This window comes from Cricetulus griseus (genome assembly GCF_003668045.3).
Source record: "Cricetulus griseus strain 17A/GY chromosome 1 unlocalized genomic scaffold, alternate assembly CriGri-PICRH-1.0 chr1_1, whole genome shotgun sequence".
Classification (NCBI taxonomy): domain Eukaryota; kingdom Metazoa; phylum Chordata; class Mammalia; order Rodentia; family Cricetidae; genus Cricetulus; species Cricetulus griseus.
Genome location: NW_023276807.1, coordinates 186,176,043 through 186,194,860, shown reverse-complemented (window position 1 = coordinate 186,194,860; position 18,818 = coordinate 186,176,043). Strand labels below are relative to the sequence as shown.

The 18,818-nt window shown below is 48.5% G+C and overlaps 1 protein-coding gene and 1 long non-coding RNA gene across 3 annotated transcripts in view; one reads left to right on the top strand and one right to left on the bottom strand.

The window, feature by feature from the left end:
• Positions 1–1,177: 1,177 nt before the first annotated feature.
• Positions 1,178–18,818, top strand: part of Arhgap22 (Rho GTPase activating protein 22) — a 157,399-nt gene continuing 139,758 nt past the window's right edge. The window contains exons 1-2 of one of the 2 annotated variants that reach the window (XM_027389475.2): positions 1,178–1,391; positions 3,932–4,091. In XM_027389475.2, the coding sequence (XP_027245276.1) occupies positions 4,040–4,091 (52 nt within the window). In that variant the 5' untranslated portion in view covers positions 1,178–1,391; positions 3,932–4,039. Of the gene's footprint in view, positions 1,392–3,196; positions 3,342–3,931; positions 4,092–18,818 lie in introns of those variants that run through there. The other variant, XM_027389474.2, reaches the window with a different exon arrangement.
• On the bottom strand, positions 2,609–18,120 carry LOC103160221. The gene is made up of 3 exons (XR_003479878.2): positions 17,554–18,120; positions 17,040–17,120; positions 2,609–5,478 (listed from the first exon to the last, which is right to left on the bottom strand). It is a non-coding gene; the product is annotated as an uncharacterized LOC103160221 (long non-coding RNA).

Here is an 18,818-nt window from a genome sequence, read left to right as displayed (position 1 = left end):
ATTTGAAAATAAGATCAAGTAAAAAACACAACTAAAGTAAAATTAAAAGAAAAGTGAGGCGAACAGAAGGCATCAGAAGAAAAAGTATAAATAACCAGAACAACCCCTGAGCCTTCAAACCTCGAGTCTTCCGTTGGAAAAAACTGAGTTTCCCTTTGCCAGTGGGAGTCAATTGCAGATAGCTTCTAGGTTAGGAGTGAGAGAGTCACTTAGCAAATTGTCCGATTAGCAAGTGACCTACTGCACTCGATCTCTAGAAGATCCATGGGTTTAGCCATATTCCTATCTGCATTGTACAGATGGGGAATGGGGCTCAGGGAGACTGTAACACTAGTCAGTGAGCCTCCTGTGCCCAACACAGCACTCAAAATCAATTTCGCCTCAGCCTCTCTTCCTCCTTCAAACTGCAACCCCAGCCACCTCTTCCAGCAAACCTGAACAGATGAGTTCCTTCCCCTGCGTGCACAAAAGAGCCCTGATGGGGTGTTTTCCAGTGAGGTCCCAGTAGGTTGGGGACTTGTGCAGTCCAAGAACAATGATGCACGTCCTTGCCTTTTATCACGTTAGCTAAGTCAGAGTAGATGCCTGGCAGTGCCTCTGCTGAGCCCTGGGGAGTGGCCCATCCTGGGAGAAGGTGACTTTCTGCCCCCACAGTGCAGGCACCTCCCTACTTTTTTCCTAGGCCTGGACTTTTAAATCCCCCCTACCCCGTATCACTTATGGCTTAGGAGATAGTCTTATCTCTCCTCTGCTACCCAAGGGCTCTTCTAGCTGCAGTTCTCATGACCTAACTAACCATGAAGCAAGGCGGGAGGATTGATCTGATGGGATCAATCTGTGTAAGCCCCAGGAAACCCACACGACTCTCCAGCAGTTCTTGCAGCATAGGAAGGTCAGGTTACAGAGAAGCACAGGCCGGCCCAAGCTGCCTCCAGACCCTGGAAGGAAAGCAAAATTCAGCAGCCAGGAAAAAAACCTGGGTCCCGGAACATGGGCGACAGCGCCTCGAGACACCACTAGAGGGAGCTACAAACCAGAGAACCCAGGCTCTCCTAGGCGAGGCGCTTCCCGCAGAGGTCAGCCTTTCCACCAGAACGCTTTCCCAGCGGCTGAGGTTGCTGCAGCCTTAAGAGGCCAGCCAAGGATTGCCGTCAGAGCATCATCCCCAGAGGCAGCGAGGAGACAGGAAACCTACATCCTGCCTGACGATGTTCAGCCTGGGTTGCATCCCCTGGTCCTGCCAGCGGGCTCATCCCATGGGAGGCCGGGGTAGGACCAAAGGCAGGGCGCCCACGGGGTGAGAAGAAGGGCCCGCAACCCCAGTGCTCCCTCCAGTCGCTGAAGAAGGAGGCCCCCAGGATCAGGCAGAGAAGCCTGCTGTCCAGGTTCAGGTGAGCAAAGATGAGGTTCAGGTGAGCCAGGACTCTCGCACCCACAGCAGGACTCTCACCCAGCAGCGACCCTGTGCGGGGTGAGTGGGCAGCCGGGTCTGCAAAAATTTCCAGACCATGGGCTGTGAGTTTATACTTTAAAGATGGACTTAAAAGCCCCTCCTAGGCCACATTAAATTTCTGTATGGCTCGGAGCACCACGATTCCACAGTGAGACCCTCCCCCGGGTGCTTTGGGGTGTCAGGTAAATGTGTTCGGTTCACAGTCCAATGCCAGCTGTTATTAATGCTTGCAGGCAGAGTGATGTAGGCCACAGGGTCACTGGCCTGAGTCCAGGGCAACCCGATTTGTTGAGAGCATGGTGTGGAGCCATGGCTAGAGCTGAGTCATGTTCAGGGAGGCAGCCAGCTCACTCTCTAGGCAGGCCCCAGCTGTACTTGGCTTGGCTGGGTGTGGCCTGCTCTTAACCTGGCTTAGAAAGGTGGGTTAGGGGGAAGGTGAGGTGGAGGGTATAGAGCAGTTTCTTCCTCTCTTTCACGGAGATGGCCCCTCTCTACAGCATCCCCACAGTAGCATAGGGGTTTCGGAGCCCCCAGCCCTGCCCTGTTATGGTCTCCCAGGGTCTATTCCAGCACCCATTTCTCTCCTCTGCCAGCCCTCTCTGTTCTTGTGGAAAGCAGCCCTGCCCAGTTCCCTGAGAGACCATCAGGGTTTAGCCAATCAGCATGTCCCACTGGTTTGGATCTAATCTCGGGGGGGGGGGTTGGTAAGTGGCCCCAAAACAAGCCCAGAGGGAAAAGGGTTTTAACAGTGGTTAGGAGAGGCCCCTTGGTCCTTCTGAGACTGGAAAATCTACTCTTTCCTCCTGCTGGGTGGAAGAGGAGCAATATTAGCCCCTGAAGCTGATCCCACCCAAAGGGGAGAGTGGGAGGGAGAGGAAGGAAGGGGGAAGAGACCCCAGAAGCAAACAGAAGGGGAAAGAAAACTGGACTTGTGTCAACCTGCTGGATCCAGCCACGCCTGCCACTCAGGTTATGATATGTCTCCAACACATGAATTCAACTTTAACTTTAAGCCTTTTGTTTTTCCTTTTTTTTTTTTTAAATAGGGACTCATGTAGTCCAGCTGAGCTTGCTTTGTAGCTGAGGGTAACCTTGAACTTATGATCCTCTGCTCCCATCTCCTGAGTGCTGGGATCACAGACATACACCACCCCTGGCTTTGTGTCCTACTAAAGACTGGACCCAGAACTTTAATTCTACAACGGGTTTGGGGGTGCCCCAACCATCAGTGTCCCCGCCACCACTTCAGTCCACCTATGTTTCCAAGCCTGAGTGCTTCTAGGACAGAAGGGAGATGTCACTCCCGACACATCAGGGTCTCTGAGGTTAGTACCAGCTCCATGGTCTTAATTTTCTAGCCCCAACTGTCTCTATCCTAACCTTGAAGGCTCCTGGCTCAGCTGTGAACTCTGGGCTGTCTGTACTCCTGGGCCCAAGGTCATGCTGGCATCTTCTTGGGCCTAGGCCCTTGCAGATTTAGTGCTTACCCACGGTTTCCTCCTCTCAGCAATCCCAATGACAGTCTATGTCTCCATTCCAGGTGCTTTCCCCTGGAGACTGGTCAGTGACAGGAACTGTGCCCAAATGCTAAAATGTGATCCAGAAGCACTTTGACACAGCAAGACCCACAGGATGCTGGCCACTAGTCCAGAGCCCCAGGCTTCCGTTGCCTGTGGCATCGAGATGAACTGACGACAGCCCACATCCCTACCTCCCCCACAGTTCTGCTTCTCACAGCCCAGGCTGGAAAGATCCACCAGGGCTCACTTTGTAACCTCAGGCCTGCTACAAGCTCAGCTTGTAGAGGCCAGCAGAGTAGAGACAAGGCGAGTAGGAGAACACGCTGGGCTTGTCCTCCCATCTGGATACAGCAGATCTACTAAGACAGGTGACACTGTGCCTGTCACCTCAGATCCCAGCTTTGCTTTAGGTCACTTGGGGCTGCTGTGTGAGTGATGTGGATGGCTGCAGAAAAGCCACTTGGCTAGTTATAACCAAGTTTGCTTGTTTGTTTGTTTGTTTTTTATCAGTTTTCCACAATTGTAAATGATGTTGTAATGATGGGCAAATTTCCAAAGTAGAGGAGAAAAGTGGCACCTTGAGGATATGACATGACTTTCCTGGGCTCTACCCCTGCACCTAGATCATAAGCCCCAGTGTGTGAACCAGAAGTCACCCCACATGTGTTCCCTTAGGTCCATGGCTCCTTGTAAAAATCAAATCTAGCAGCTAGAGCTCTTGGCTCACAAAGCCCTTGCTTCTGCTGACGCATCTGGCATCTGTTCCCTCTGAGAGGCAGTTGTCACTGCTTGTCCCATTTTACAGATTTGAGGAACTGATACAGTGACTTCCCCAAGTTTGCTCTCAGATCCCCAAGGTACTGGCTCCACAGAGATACATGTCCCTCGCAGCAGCTTCATGTTGGAAATCCAGGCAAACGCCTGGAAAGGGCATTCTAAATATATTTCTTTACTATAGATGCTGATCGCCTGCTACTGAAACCAGGAATTAGCTTGTCTGCCTGAGGATGTGGCTGCTGCCTTCGAGAGAAGATACAGGAGAAATCTGCAGATTGCCAGCTTAGAGATGCTGCCGACGGCTTCCAGCAAAAGAAGAACTTTCGCTGCCAGATACTTCAGTAAGAATTTGGCTCTGTGTGGGGAATGATTTTTGTGTTTGACTTCTTGCTTGAGGGTGGGGTTGTTTGGGGCCACTGAAAGGGCCTCTTTGGTTTTTCTGGGCTGTGGGAACCACACAGAATATGGTCAGGGCTCAATCTTCCTTCAGCTCCCGGCACTGGCTGGTAACCCAGCACTCAGTCCTGTACCCCAGCATCTGCTCTATGTCTGCCTGAAAAACAGACTCCAACATGACAGCAAGTGTCAGGGGTCCTGGACTCCAGTGGTTGAGGACTCTAATGGCATTTGATTCTGTGAGGACCACCATGTCCATAACCCACTTGGACCCTAGTTGTAGCTTCCACAGGGAGAGCTGTGCATCCTGAGGCTCCCCTGTCTGTGCCAGGAAATAACCCAGCCTAGCAGTGAGCCGAAAGATGTGGGGGATGGTTGAGTAGCCCCAGGGAAGTGCTGGGAAGAAAGCAGTTAGCCACAGTGGGACTATTGCCTGAGTCATGGGCAGATGCTGGTTGGGTGTGCCCTGTAGGTGATGGTCCCTTCAAGAGCTGAGTCTTGTCGGTACTGGGTCACACCAATGTAGATATAGAAGGTTCACGGTCATGCAGGTGCCTAGCCTTGCAGGTGCTGAGCCTTGCAGATACTGAGTCTTGCAGATGCTGAGCCTTCCAGGTGCTGGGTCTTGCAGATGCTGAGCCTTGCAGGTGCTGGGTCATATAGATGATAGGCCCTGAAGGTGCTGGCTAGGTGTACCCCTCAGGTGCTAAGTCTTGCTGGAACTGCCCTACTCAAATATGTGGGCACTGCCTGGACCCCAGGCAGGAAGGAGCTGGGTGTGTTTGTAGCTGGGTGATGTTCTCTGGTAGTATGGACCTGAGAGCTGAATTCCAGAAACAAATGCCATCTGTGGCATCATCGGGGCCTCTGGTCCTGTGTTAGAAGCTGAGGGAGCTCTTCAACTCCCCAACCTCCTCTGGAGATGTCTGCTTAACTGTGTTAGGTGAACCCCAGGCTTCAGCACATTTTTATGTCATTGCCAGCATCAGGGGAAAGTGATGAGCCACAGGGCTTGAATTCCAGCTGTGCTGTTGCCATCCTGATATATGGGATGAGGAGAAAGTTTCCTCTTGCACAGGGGCAGGATTGAGGGGCTGGAAGCCAGGACTGGGCCCTGAGTCTGGGCTATCTAGGTGGAAGCTCCAGTGGAATCAATGCACAGAGATCAGGGGAGAAATCGGGCTGGGGCAGCTGAGGTTACAGTATCTGAAAACCTCCAGGCGTTTTTCCTGCAGCTGGAGTCACAGTGTCATCCTGCTCCAAATGAAAAGCCCTGGCTTTTGTTGCAGGGTCAGCTGCCAGATTTGTCTGATATGATGGATTGTGTCCCACCTGCAGAGGGCATGTGCAGGAAAAAAAGGAGATGTTACATGAGGATTTGATGAATATGATTGTATTGGTTTTTATATTAAAGTAAAATTCACATGGCAGAGAATTAGCAGTTTTGGAGTATAAAATTCACAGGCATGCTGTGTTGCCATAACCTCAGACAAGCTCATAAGTATTGTCATCCCCTCCGGACCAAGCAGTCCCCGAGTACAGCCCTGAGAGCCACCAGTCTGTCTGTCTGCATGGACTTGTTTGGCTGCTGCACAGGTCTGATAAGTGTGTATATGTACCTCTGCGCCAGGCCTATTGCACTCAGCGTGCTGTCATCAGATTCATGTGTGGTATAGCAGGTGCCTATGCTTTCTTCCTTTCAACTGTGCTGGTTTTAAGTAATGATCATCTCAGACTCTTAAGCAACTTTGGGGGAAATGGCAATCTTGTTTCACAGAAGGCCTCAGAAAGGGGAGGCATTAGAGGGGACAGTGGGGACAACTTCTCTCTCCCCATCCATGATCTGGTTTTCCCTCCTTCTCCATCCTCATCCTTCTCCTCCTCCTCCTCCTCCTTCCTCTCCTCCTCCTCCTCCTCCTCCTCCTCCTCCTCTTCCTCCTCTTCCTCCTCTGCCACCTCCTCCTCCTCCTTCTCTCTGTCTCTCTGTCTCTCTCTCTGTCTCTCTCTCTCTCAGTTTAGTTGGGGTTCTTTACAGGAATAGAACTAATAACACACACACACACACACACACACACACACACAGAGAGAGAGAGAGAGAGAGAGAGAGAGAGAGAGAGAGAGAGTTATTTGTTAGAGGAGCTTACAGCCCGTGGTTTGGCTAGTCTGCCTGTCTCCCAGCAGAAACACCAAGGTTCTGGTAGTTGTTCAGTCTAAGAGTATCAGCTGGTTTATTTCAAAATCCCAAAGAAGTGGGTTCTAAACCCAGCAAGGTATTAGAATACTCTGAGATACCTCTGAGGATGGGTAAACTTGTCAGAGAGAGTTAGGGCAGGCAGGCAAAAAGCAGCAGCTTGCTTCTTCCATGCCCTTTCAGGTGGATTGCCACCAGAAGGTATGGCCCAGATGTAGGGTGGTTATTCTAACCTCAAATTATCCAGTTCAGAGAACTCACAGACAGTTGCTTTGGTTTTAGTTGATTCCAGATATAGTCAAGCTTACAGCCAAGATTAGCCATCACACCTGGAGAATATTATTAAGGAACATAAGTTTACTATTGACTGATGCTTACAGAGATTGGGGGCAAATATACAGTTCTTGGGGATTAAATCCCTCTGCTGGACCTCACGCCCATCACTTCATGCACCATTCTGCCAGAGGACCTGCTGGATCCTCCCTTGTAGTAAGAAGCCATTGCTACTTGTTTCTGTCAGATGCCTTTGTGCCTTGTAGAAGGGTCACATGGTGTAGGTCCTGGATTCTATTGATGTTAACAGATGAACAGACATACAAGGGGGACCACATCTCTCAGGTAGTAATGGCTTACGTTTCTACACCTTACCAGAATTTACTTTGCTGGCATTTCTTCTACGCAGAACTGTTGTGTGTGTTCATGAGGAATGGTAGGTTGCAGTCCTAATTTGTATAATCCTTTGTCTGTCTTTGACATCAGAAGAACAGCAGCTTCAAAGAGTGAGTTGGGAGGCAATCCCCTTTCTTTGTCTGTCCTAGTTAGGGTTACTATTGCTGTGATGAAACACCATGACCAAAAGCAAACTGGGGAGGAACGGGCTTAAAGCTTACACTTCCATATCACTGTTCATCATCAAAGGAAGTCAGGACAGGAACTCCTAGAGGCAGGAACTGAAGCAGGGACCATGAGGAATGTGCTTCCTGGCTTGCTCATCATGGCTTGCTCAGCCTACTTTCTTATAGAACCCAGGATCATTAGCCCAGGGATGGCACCACCCACAATGGACCTCTGACATCAACCACTAATTAGGAGAATGCCCTACAGCTGGATCTTGTGGAAGCATTTTCCCAGTTGAGATGTCCTCCTTTTATATGACTCTAGCTTGTGTCGAGTTGACATAAATGTCATTGTCCAAGACAAAATCAACTTGGGAAGGAAAGGATTTATTTGGCTCACACTTTGAGGTCATAGTTCATCCCCGAGGGAACTCAGGCCAGTAGCTGAAGCAGAAACCATGGAGGAAGGCCACTTACTGGCTCATTCTCTGCCTCATGTTTAGTGAGCTTTCTTACACAACCCAGGACCAACTTTCCAAGCGCTACCCACAGATGGCTTGGCCTTTCAGCATCAATCATCAACCACGTCAGTCTCTCCCAGATATGGCCAAGGGCAATCTGATCTAGGTAATTCTTCAGTTGAGGTTCCTGCTTTCTGGTGATGCTAGCCCAATGGTTCTCAGCCTGTGGGTCATAACCCCTTTAGGAGTCACATATCAGACATCCTGCATATCAGATATTGACATTACGATTCATTACGGTTATAAAATAGAACAAAATAATTTTTGTTGCTAAAACTTTTAAAACTAAGTTTTTGAATCAGTTTACTAAAAGAGAAGGTCATAGTCACTTGTTCTTTGCTTTGGGTCCTTGGCAGCATAGTACCTTTCCAGGAATTTGTGCCAGAGGGCTGGCTATTCACCCACTGCAGCCAGGAAATAAAGACAGAAGGAAGACACCCACTGTCTCCTTTGAACATGCCCCCAGTGACCCAACCTCTTCCCACTAAATGCCCACCTCTTTAAGACCCAGTAGCAGCACAGGCTGGGAACCAAGTCTCTTGTTCTTTAAGCCTTTGGGGCAGTGGTCCTCAACCTGTGGGTCGTGACCCCTTTGGGGTCAAATGACCCTTTCATAGGGGTCACATATCAGATATCCTGAATATCAGATATTTGAGTTGTAATTCATAACAATAGCAAAATTACAGTTATTAAGTAGCAACAAAGTAATTTTATGGTTGAGGTCACCACAGCATGAGGAACTGTATTAAAGGGTCCCAGTGTTAGGTGGCTTGAGGACCACTGGTCTGGGGTCTCTTTGGATCAAACATAGCAGCTTGCTGATGTGTTCGTGTCTTAGTCCCTGTGAATAGCCCTGTCATAGTGTTCCTCTCCTATTGTGGCAACTGTTTGATTGTAGAGTGACGTGACCAGTTCCAGCTGTCTTAACAGCTTTGTTTCAACCGTCTTTTTCTGTCTCTTTCCTTTCTGTTTGTGACTTGGAGCTGCGATGGCTCTCTTACAGAGAACATGTGACTAGGTCTCACTACTGTAGGCAAATAATGTAGATTTGACTATGTTTTTCCTTGAATTCCCACAGGAGTATTATCCCCAAAGTCACACATTAGTGGTACGATAAGATTGCAACTTAATCTGACTATGGAAAGTCACTAGTATCTTTTAACATGTAGAATTTTGGTGTATCAGTTAAAATAGATTAAAAATAAAATGATATATAACAGAAACATATGTCTGAAGAATATTTCCATGAACCCTTGTTTCTGTCATCTCTGGTCTTCCTCGGTTCTTCCAGGGCTGCCGTCCTGCTAGTGGACACTTCTTTCGGTGTTTCCTCTAACACAGCTCTGCTAGTAAGGATTTCTCTCTGTACCTCAGGGGAGGCTGCCATTTTGCCTTTCCCATTTTTGAAAGTTGGCATTCACGTAGGTCAGCATTGATGAACAGTTTTCATTTTTCTTCTAGCACTCTGAATATTTCCTTCTACTTCTAGCTTTCATTATTGAGAGACGTGGTCACCTGCACTCCTCCATGACACCAGGCCATTTGTTCCTGTTACTTTCAAGCCTTTTTTATTTTTAACAGTTTCATTGCAAATTTGGTCATCTCTTTTTCCCATATCATCAACCTTGGCACTGTCCATCTGTCCATCTGACCATATCCATCTCTGTGCTAGAATGCAGCTCTCTCTCTCTCTCTCTCTCTCTCTCTCTCTCTCTCTCTCTCTCTCTCTCTCTCTCTCTCCATTCTCCTTTGGTTTATTACATGTGAAAAACAATACTTTCCATCAATTAGAAAGTTCCAGTCTTCTGCTCCTGTCTGTCCATCTCCATCTGCCTGGGGCTTGCATTGCAAGCATATTGACAGAAATGCTTGCCACTGTTTCCCATATCTCCACCAGTCTGTTCCTTTTCCTTCAGTTGGTTGTAGCTGAGTACCTGGGGATTACAGGCCTGCTCCACCAGCCCCATTCATATTTCTACCCTCAAGTACACTTATTCTTCCTCCTACCCCACCCTTACATATGCTATCATATTCTTACAGGTGCAGTGGAGGGGGAGGGCTAATTTTAGTCAATGGTCTTCCAAGTCAGTTATTTCTGTTCTTAGCAATTCTGTTGCTCCATCACACTCACGTCTCCCTGTGGCCCTTTGCATTTTTCTTTTAGTTTCTTGAGTGTACTGGCAGGAATTCTCTTTTTTAAGTATTTAATCTCTCAGATCCAAACCCTGAGGAACTCAGAATTCCTGACGGTGTAGAACCCCCTCTCCCTTTGACTCTATACACCTCTTTGCTGTTGTTAAGACCTGGTGTTTTGCGTTACTTATGCTACCACTTTTCTCAAATTCCTGACTAGAGGCAACTTAAGGTAGGAAGGTCTGTCTGCTTCACCATTTTACTGTGAAAGGTTCAGAGGCCAGGACTCTGTCCATGGTGGTGGGATTGAGACTTCTCCTGTCTCAAAAGATCAGGAAATGGAGCGCTTGGACCAGAAGCAGAGCTAGTCTATGGCACTGAAACCTCTCTCCCACTGGCCCAGCATCTGCCAAGAACAGCTCCTGTCCAAAGGTCCCACAGCCTTACAAGACAGGGCCAGCAGCTGGGGAACCACATGTTCAAACACTGCACAAATGGGGCCCTTTTTTATAATTAAACTATAGCATTCATTTTTGTTGAGGTTTTTGTTGTTGTTATTTTGTTTTGCTTTGAGACAGGGTCTTACAGGCTGGGCTCAGACTTGTGATCCTTCTGTCTCAGCATCTGGAATGCTGGCATTACAGTCAGAAGTGAGCAGCCACACCTACTAAAAGTGGTCACCTTAGATAAGAGGTTGAATCATTTCCTGATAACTGCCTGGGCTGAATCTGTGCATCCCCGTCCCTCACATTCGCTGCCTCTAGTGTCTCTGTTAGGCTTGCATTTTATTCTCGCCTTTACTTTTGAATGCAGCTTCCTCGTGTCACCCTGACCCTGTGTCACTTAGTAATCATCTGGTAGTTGGCCCCACCCTCTGCCAGTTTGTCTGTGGGAGGACCAGGGGTTCTCTCAGTTCAAGTAGCCCTTACATTCACCTTAGCTCTCCATTCCTGCTGAGCCTCTTGTCAGCAATTTGTTTAGGCTTAAGTCTGACAAGGGCATGTGGGGACTAGGCCCTCTCTAGCCTCCACTGTACATGCACTCAGTCCCAGCAGGAATTTAAGTAAGCCCCAAGCAAGAGTGGCAGACTCCCTCATTCCTGCTGCCAAGACAACAGAGGCTGCTTGCCTTCTGCTGAGTGGGGCTGTTGCTGACCGCTCACAACTGAATGGACCATTCCTGCCAGGTGCCTGGTCTCCAGGATGGCACCATCCTGGCACAACTTCTCTAAGAACTGAGCTGAAAACCTTGGGCAAGGAGGAGCCCCAAGCAGGAAAACCATAGACTGGTACTGACCTTTCTCAAAAGTCCAGCCATTAATTAGTTCAATGAAAAGCATTTTTCTAATGGTTTTCACACATTTTATTAGCTTCAAACGTAGCTACATTTGTCAGTTTTGTTTAGCTTTATAGCTGCATCTCCCAGTTGTAGCTGGAAGTCTTGCCTCTTACTTATGTATTTTGGGTTTCCCTGAGTCTGCTCTCCTATTAGGATAGAGGCCCCATCCCATCCTCTGGCTTTGCTGCTACCCCATAGGTGGTCATGCAAGCATCACTTTGGATAAGGAAGGGAGGAAGAAGAACTGGTTAGAGCTGTTTGCATAGTAACTGATCACCAAAGTTATACCTCACATATAATGTGTGTTTATTTAATTACTGTTGAGTGAATGTGTGACTGCATGAATGAATGAATAGCATGGAAAGACAAATGCAAGTCAGGTGACCGTGTGGAGACCCTGATTAAGATTAAAAACACTGCATAACTACTTCATCCTGGATGATGGAATGGTTAATGTGAGTGATGCAAGATCATCCTGCAGAAGCCAGTGCCCTTCATAATGATGGTGAGCAGACACAGAGACACAGACTTGCACAGACAGACACACAGACACACACACACAGAGAGCGGGAAGTAAAAGAGGGGGCTCCTAAATTAGAGATATCTCATGAAGTCATGCAGAAAGTAGAGTGCTGGTGGATAACAGGCCTGGCTGCTACTTCATGCTGTTTAGGTGAATTGGCTATGAGGGAGGGAGAGGAGGTGTCAGCCACACTTGTAATTCCTTGGGAAAAATTCAGTTTTTTTTTTTTTTTTTGAAATAGGGTCTCTCACTGTGAATTGGTACTCAGTGGCTAGACAGGCTCTCTAGTCAGTTTCTGAGAGTCTACTGTCTCTACCAAACTCATGCCACCAACCCCAGCTTTAAAAAAAAAAAAAAAAAAAGACACTAGTGCTGGGAATCCAAGTTAGGTGCAACAAACAGTTTGCTAACTTAGCTGCCTCCCAGCCTCTGATAACACTCTATAGGCCACTGGCAAGTTCTGAGGCTGTGTGGGGGAAAGCAGTGTCATTTGCTCCTTAGTTCCAGAAGGTAGATTTTTTCCTTTTCCCTTCATTTCTGCCTTTTATGCTATAACCAAACTAAAAATGATAATCGTAGCTCCGAGATTACCTTGTCCTGTTTCCAGCTCCCATCAGTAGATGAACACGGCTCTAAGATGGACGCAATGCTTCCATGAGGAAACAGAGCCCAGACAGGCAGCAGTGAAACCATGTGTAAGTGTGGATTCCCCCAAAACACAACTTAAACAAGGGTTGAGGCGGAGGTGGTATATTGGGGAGATGAGGCAGGAAGCAGACCTGTGACTGGAGCATGATCTGAAGGAGGGAAGTCCATCACTGGGGCATGAGGAGACCACTTCTGTACCAACAGTCCCCTTGCAGGGACTCTGGGGAAGGCTTGAAAGCCTCTAGTAGGAAGGCCATAGCCACCCAGCACCTCTTTCCCGGTGTACAAATTCATTAGCACAGACTCAGGAGGAGCCTGAAACTGGAAGCCAGCAGTCAGATCACCCAACAGGAAACTCATAACTGTGGTGAAGCCAGACTTCGCCAAAGGCATGGATATGAACATTTAAGCTTTGCCAAAAATATTCCTGTCACCCAGTGTAGGACACTGTGTGAACTGGATACACATGGAAGGAGGGCTCAAGGGGACCCTGGCCTGGTACAAAAGTGAGAGGAAGTGGTGAGCAGAGAGAGGGTCTAGGAGCAGGGTGAAGTCTGCCCTGAGAAGTCTGGTCTGAGCCTGGAAAGTGGTATAGTAGTATGCCTGGACAACTTAGTTACCAATAAATTTATTGGCAGGCCTCTTTTCTCCTTCATCCCCTCTCCTTAGCTTCAGGTTCTATCCTCTCCCCATGTCTCATGTGGCCATCCCTCTATGATGAGACTATGGCTGTGTTCTTTCATGCCCCTCTCAGTCAGGTTGGATGAGGGTCACCATGTGACTTCATGTCACTTAACCACCTCTGCTAAGGCCTAGTCTCCAGCAGGCACATTCTGGGGCACTGGGGTTCATAACTTCATCCTGTGCATTCGAAGGGGACTCAGATCAGCACTCTTGTTTGCCTCAGCTCTGAAAAGCTCTGAAGAACCTGTGCCCAAGAAACAGCACAGGCAGAACCCTCAGCAAATGTCTAGACAGATACTGTGCCAGGCACACTGCCCTCCAGGGCGCCAGTGGATGGCTGGGTCAGCAGCTTTCTCAGGGAGGCAGCTTCCTGTGGTAACCTCTGTTCCATCCCAGCTGGGGAAACAACATCCCTGAGGTGGGTGGAGAATGAAAACCACAGCAAGGCCATGGCCTTCCGCCCTCTACCCTCTGCATCTGCCTCACTTCTGTCAACTCACAAATGCCTCTCCATCATCTTATTCTCTCTATCTTGGTGTGAAAGAAGGGTGCTACACTAGCTCACCCCTTACAGAGCTGTGGGGGGAATGGAATATCTAATAAAGAGCAATGATTACAGAGTGCTGAGTAAGACCTGAATTCAGATGAGTTCCCTTCTGACAATAAGACACTGAGATAATCTCTGACTGAGAACTGCAGCGTGGGGTGCGTGCATACATGTGGGGGGGGTGTGGTGTGTGTGTGTGTGTGTGTGTGTGTGTGTGTGTGTGTGTGTGTGTGTGTGTGTGTGTGTGTGTGTGTGTGTGTGTGTGTGTGTGTGTCTTGCTCCATGTTCAGACCAACCTCAGGTGCCCTTCCTCAGAAGCCACCCACTTTTCTTTTTAGGTAAAGTCCCTCATATTCCAAATAGGCTAATTTGGATGGCCAGAAAGCCCCAAAGACCTGCTGTCTCCACTTTCCCAGCACACACCTCCATGCCCAGCCTTTTACATGGATTCTAGGAATAAAACCCAGGTCCACTTGGTCATAAGCCAAGCTCTTTAAGAGTTGGGTCTTCCCACCTCCCACCAAGTCCTTTTTCAGACTTTCCACAGAGTGGAATGGAGGAGACTGGGGACAGGGAACCCCATCTGGGCCTGACATGCCATCTGCCAGCTGTTGTGGGCTCAGAGAAAGAATTCAGGCAGCATAGGTAAGTGTCAATCACTCCAAACTTCCCTCCCAGACAGCACAGGGGAGTGCAGAGCACTCTAAATTCCCAGGCAGCGTAGGGGAGTGGTGAACACTGCAAACAACCCTTCCAAGAGACAAAAGTAGCTTCCACCATCTCGAGGACCCTGGTGTACACATGCTTCTCCTCTTTGAGTAGGAGCACAAGTGAATGGTGGCATGCGGAGTTGAACAACAGAACAACTCAAGCCCTTGTATTGCCTTTGTCACTGTGCCCACTTTTCAGCAGAGCCTTGGTGCTCACTGAGCCTGCAGGCTTTTGGAAGGCTAGGCCTTTGAAGTGGACTGAGATGGACATAAGAGGGGGTCTGGGCACTGTGGACAAGGAGCAGTTGGATCAGAAACACAAGCACACAGCAGCTGACCGCTTGTAGCTCTGTGGCTGGATGAACATGTTATAGCTGTCCTGTGTTAGAGAAGGAAGGGCAGGGTTCTACAGCCCCAGTAAGACCAGCCATCAATGTTGACGGTGTTCCTTAAGTAAGAAATTCCTAAGGAAGAATGTTTCCCCCATAGAGCCAGGTCAGCGCTGTGGAGCTAGAGGCCTTGTCCTCCTGGTGGAGCCACCTAGAATTGCTTAAACTGGCAGGCTGGGTTTAATATGTCAGCTTGGCCACCTCCTAGACAATGACTTTTCATGTATCATGCACCCTCCTAGGCCCCCATTTTCCCCTATGACATGAAGTGTCAAGGCAGTTTGTTACATGTGTAATGCAGGATAGTGTTTCTGACCTGTGGCATGTGCTTAGCAAATACTAATTACTAGCAATTGTGACATTTGGTAGAGGCAGACACTACCACTCAGAAACAATGCACTCCCAGCCACATTGTGTGCAGAGATGGAAAGCAGGGATGTCTTGAGCCTAAGGATAACTAGGACCTGCTGTCCCAGGACCCTCAAGAATGATCAGCTTTCCCATTGCAAGGAAGAGGGAAGAGCCATGGCCAGCTGCAGCCACTGGGCCTTCCTCTGTGTCCATCCTTTCCCTAAGGCTGACTCTCCATGTAATCCACATGCAAGAGCCGCGCCCCAAGCCCAGACGGTGCCTTTTGTAGAGGACAAGGGGCCCCTTCTTCCAGGCTTAGCCAACCTTGTGTCTAGCCCCACAACTTGCTAATCAGTGAAGCCTGTGCCTTGAATGATGCCCCACATCCCTCCTTAGCCATTCTAGCTGCAGACAGGAACAACTATACTACCCTGACTCACCCGAGGCTCATGCTAGTGTGTGCCCGCAATGATCAGATCAGAAGTTATCACATGCTCTTTGGCATATCAGAGGACACTGAAATCCAGAATTAACCTTCTGAAGAGGATGAAGCTACTCTGACAGGAGCCACCACTTCTGCTCTGGGCCCAGCTCTACACAGTTCTGTGTTCCTGCTCCACACATCACACTTGCTTACGTCAAACCCTGTTGTGGTCACTTGCCCAATCCTCAAGAGCTGGCTTCTTTGAAGGATAACATCTGTCTCTGGACATCTGCCTTGCTCTATCAGATTCTCCAATATCAATAAGGTATCCAACAATTCAGTTCCATTCTTATCATGAACTACCCAGAGCAAGCACACAGCCTATGGGACTATAGACCATAGACTCGCACTCAAAAGAGTACCTCAACTTCAGAACCCCTCAACAACGGGTGCCTAGGTCAACCCCTTCTGTCCTCTTGGCTCCTCATTCAAGGTTCCCACTGCTATCCTCAGTATTTCACCAGGGTAACTCACAAAACTCAAGAATACACTGAGTTACCATAAGAGATATGACTCTGGACAACCAGATGGAAGAAACAATAGAGAAAGGGCTGAGGGAGGGGTAGCAGCTGCCACACCCCCTCAGGATATGCCATATACCCAGAACCTCCATATTTCAGCAACCTGAAAGCTCCCTGAAGTCCCTCATTGAGGGACTTTATGGCAGCATCACAGGGGTGACTGACCAGATCAAACCACTCATCATTAGTCGTTAAACTTGGTCTCCAGCCCACCCCTCTACTGGTTGATTCATCTGACAACCTGACCCCATTCTCCCACAGTTGCTGCATTAACAGAGACTCAGGTGCCATGTCACCACACAATCCTTTTGACCTGAATTAGGTCCCCAAAGCCCAAATAAAGGTGGACAGAGAGAACCAACTGTACAAATTGTCCTCTGACCTCCACAGGCTGTGAAAATTGTGCATCAACCACCCCACCCTACCTACCCCCACACAGTAATAAAAACAAACAAAATAAAAATGTTAAAGACTTGGGAGGCACCTCTCACTCCTCCCATGCAGGAGCTTCCTATGAGCGCCTTGCTAGGAATCAAGCAGACTCATCGAGAGTCACCACCACCACCCCACCCCACCCCACCCCCGCTAGAGTAGATATTGCCTGGGAAATAAATGATGGCCATGGCTGCTTGTCTTTGATCCTCAAACCCCTGCCAGATGGTATTCACATCCCCACTTTAAAGAAGGAACAGGGACATGGACAGGGTCCAGCCATGCTGAACAGTGACCCAGCTGGTATTGGGTGTCAGGAGTGACTCAAGATGAGTAACTGAGAGCTATTCACATGGCCCAGTACTAAAACGATCTGTTTCTCATGGAGAAAGAAAAAACCACCCAAACCACTATTAGTTTCAAGAAGTGGTATTTTGATCAGCTGGACTTCCTCTGAACAATGTGAGAGATGAGTCCCAGGGACTCGCTGTGTTGGCTTCCTCTTCGGGGCTAAGTGCCTATGGACACTGTGGCAGTGCCTATGTGAAGCCCAAACCAACCTTGGTGAGCTTGGTGAGTCCTTACCCTGATGGACTCTGTTATCCAGGAGCTTGGTTTGTGGTCCAGGTTTCTTCAGCATCCAGGCTACTCCCTTACTTCTCAGTGCTGTGAACGGGAAGAGGAGTCAGCAGACTTGGACGCCCATATACCTGGCCTGCTTAATCATTCCATCCACATGCTGTAACTGGAGGGAAGTATACAGCTCTCCAGAGCCACTCCAATCTCTTATCTCAGTCCAGGCTCTCTTGAATTTCACCTGATGTAATGTAATTGTTCACTTAATCCATAGGTATGGTTGCTGGAAACATAGCTGTACAAGGAACAACATCTTTTCCTAAGAGATCTTCCTAAGTGGGAGACCTGGACATACAGCAACTACAGTTAAAGCTACTGCTAGACATCCCTCCCTCTCATTTCCATCCAACACCCCATGTCTTTGTGTCCATGCTAGCTGTCTAGGTGAGAGAGCCGCATCCCCATCCTAAAGGACATCAGAGCATCCACTGAAGCTGGCTGAGTGCAGATGGGGAATACCAACCTCATTGTCAGTGATCGAACAGGACCCAGACAGTCCCCAGAGGTGATCAGGCAATGTCATCTAGCTGGAGGTCCCTGGATTGGGGACCACTCCAGGACCAAAGGCTTTTTCTCTTTTAAAGATGAGACTAGCTCTTGCCCTCTACTGAAATTTGAACCACATATCAGCACTCCAAAATGGAATGGGTCTTTTGTCTCACTTACTAAAATCAGGAAGAAGAAGGATGTCCATTCTCTCCTGTTCAACATAGTACTTGAACCCTCTTTGTTTTTTTTTTCCTCAATGGGACCATGTTAAATAAATCTTTTTCTGCTTTTCACTTAAAAATTTAATAAAATAAAAATATAAATAGAGGACTGGCATTTCTGGCCTGGCCCAAATTTAGGGAGGCATAGATGGTCTGGTGGCTGCTTAGCTTCCAGGCTACAAGTGTATAGCCTCTTCTGTGTCCCTAAGGCACCCTGAGCATGCTGCCGAATGCTCTACCATAAACTATATTCCCCATCACCCCATCTTGCTGTAGATGGGCCTCTGATCATCTCTTGCCTAAGCCATTCCCACCCTTTTGCTCACCATCCTCCTACCCCCAGTGGAGTCATCTTGCCTGTGTGAGAGCCATGCTGAAATAGGAAATGCAGTCTGGGTTGGAAAGATGAAACCCAGTGGCAGAGAGTGGGATGTTGACTTCCTCACAGAGGCAGTGAACAAAGTCTGAGGGACACGTTAGAGAGCCATCCCCTGCCCACAGGCATTCTGACAAGGTCTGGTGTCACCAACCACAACTACCACAAGATGCCACCTGTGCTCTGCCATAATCACCACCCACCCACCCACCCCCATCCCCCTGTAGCAACTCAGGCTCATATTTGTCTTTCCTTCCTGGGATTGTGGGTGCTGCTCATTGCAACTGCTCCTGTGCATCGGTGTCATAGCTTTTCTGAACTAATTTGGTTAACTGCATATTTCTTGTCATGTGTGGCTGTTGAAGTTTTTCAACATCTCAAAGGCTAATTGGCAACTGAACAGAGATTTTAAACACAGCGTGGAAATTCTCCTAGTCTCTGTGGTGTCTTGCGTATGTCTTCCACTCTCAGCCTCTCAGCTGACAGCTCTGCCTTACTCTTTACCTCATGCTGAGAAGAGCTTAAAGACCACAGGGAGGTGACAGTTCAGGGGCCTTGTTGGGCTTGTTGTTATGATTCATATGGGAGGTATTCTCCACAGGCTTGTTTTGAAGCTCACAGCACTTTCTTGAAGGCCATCAT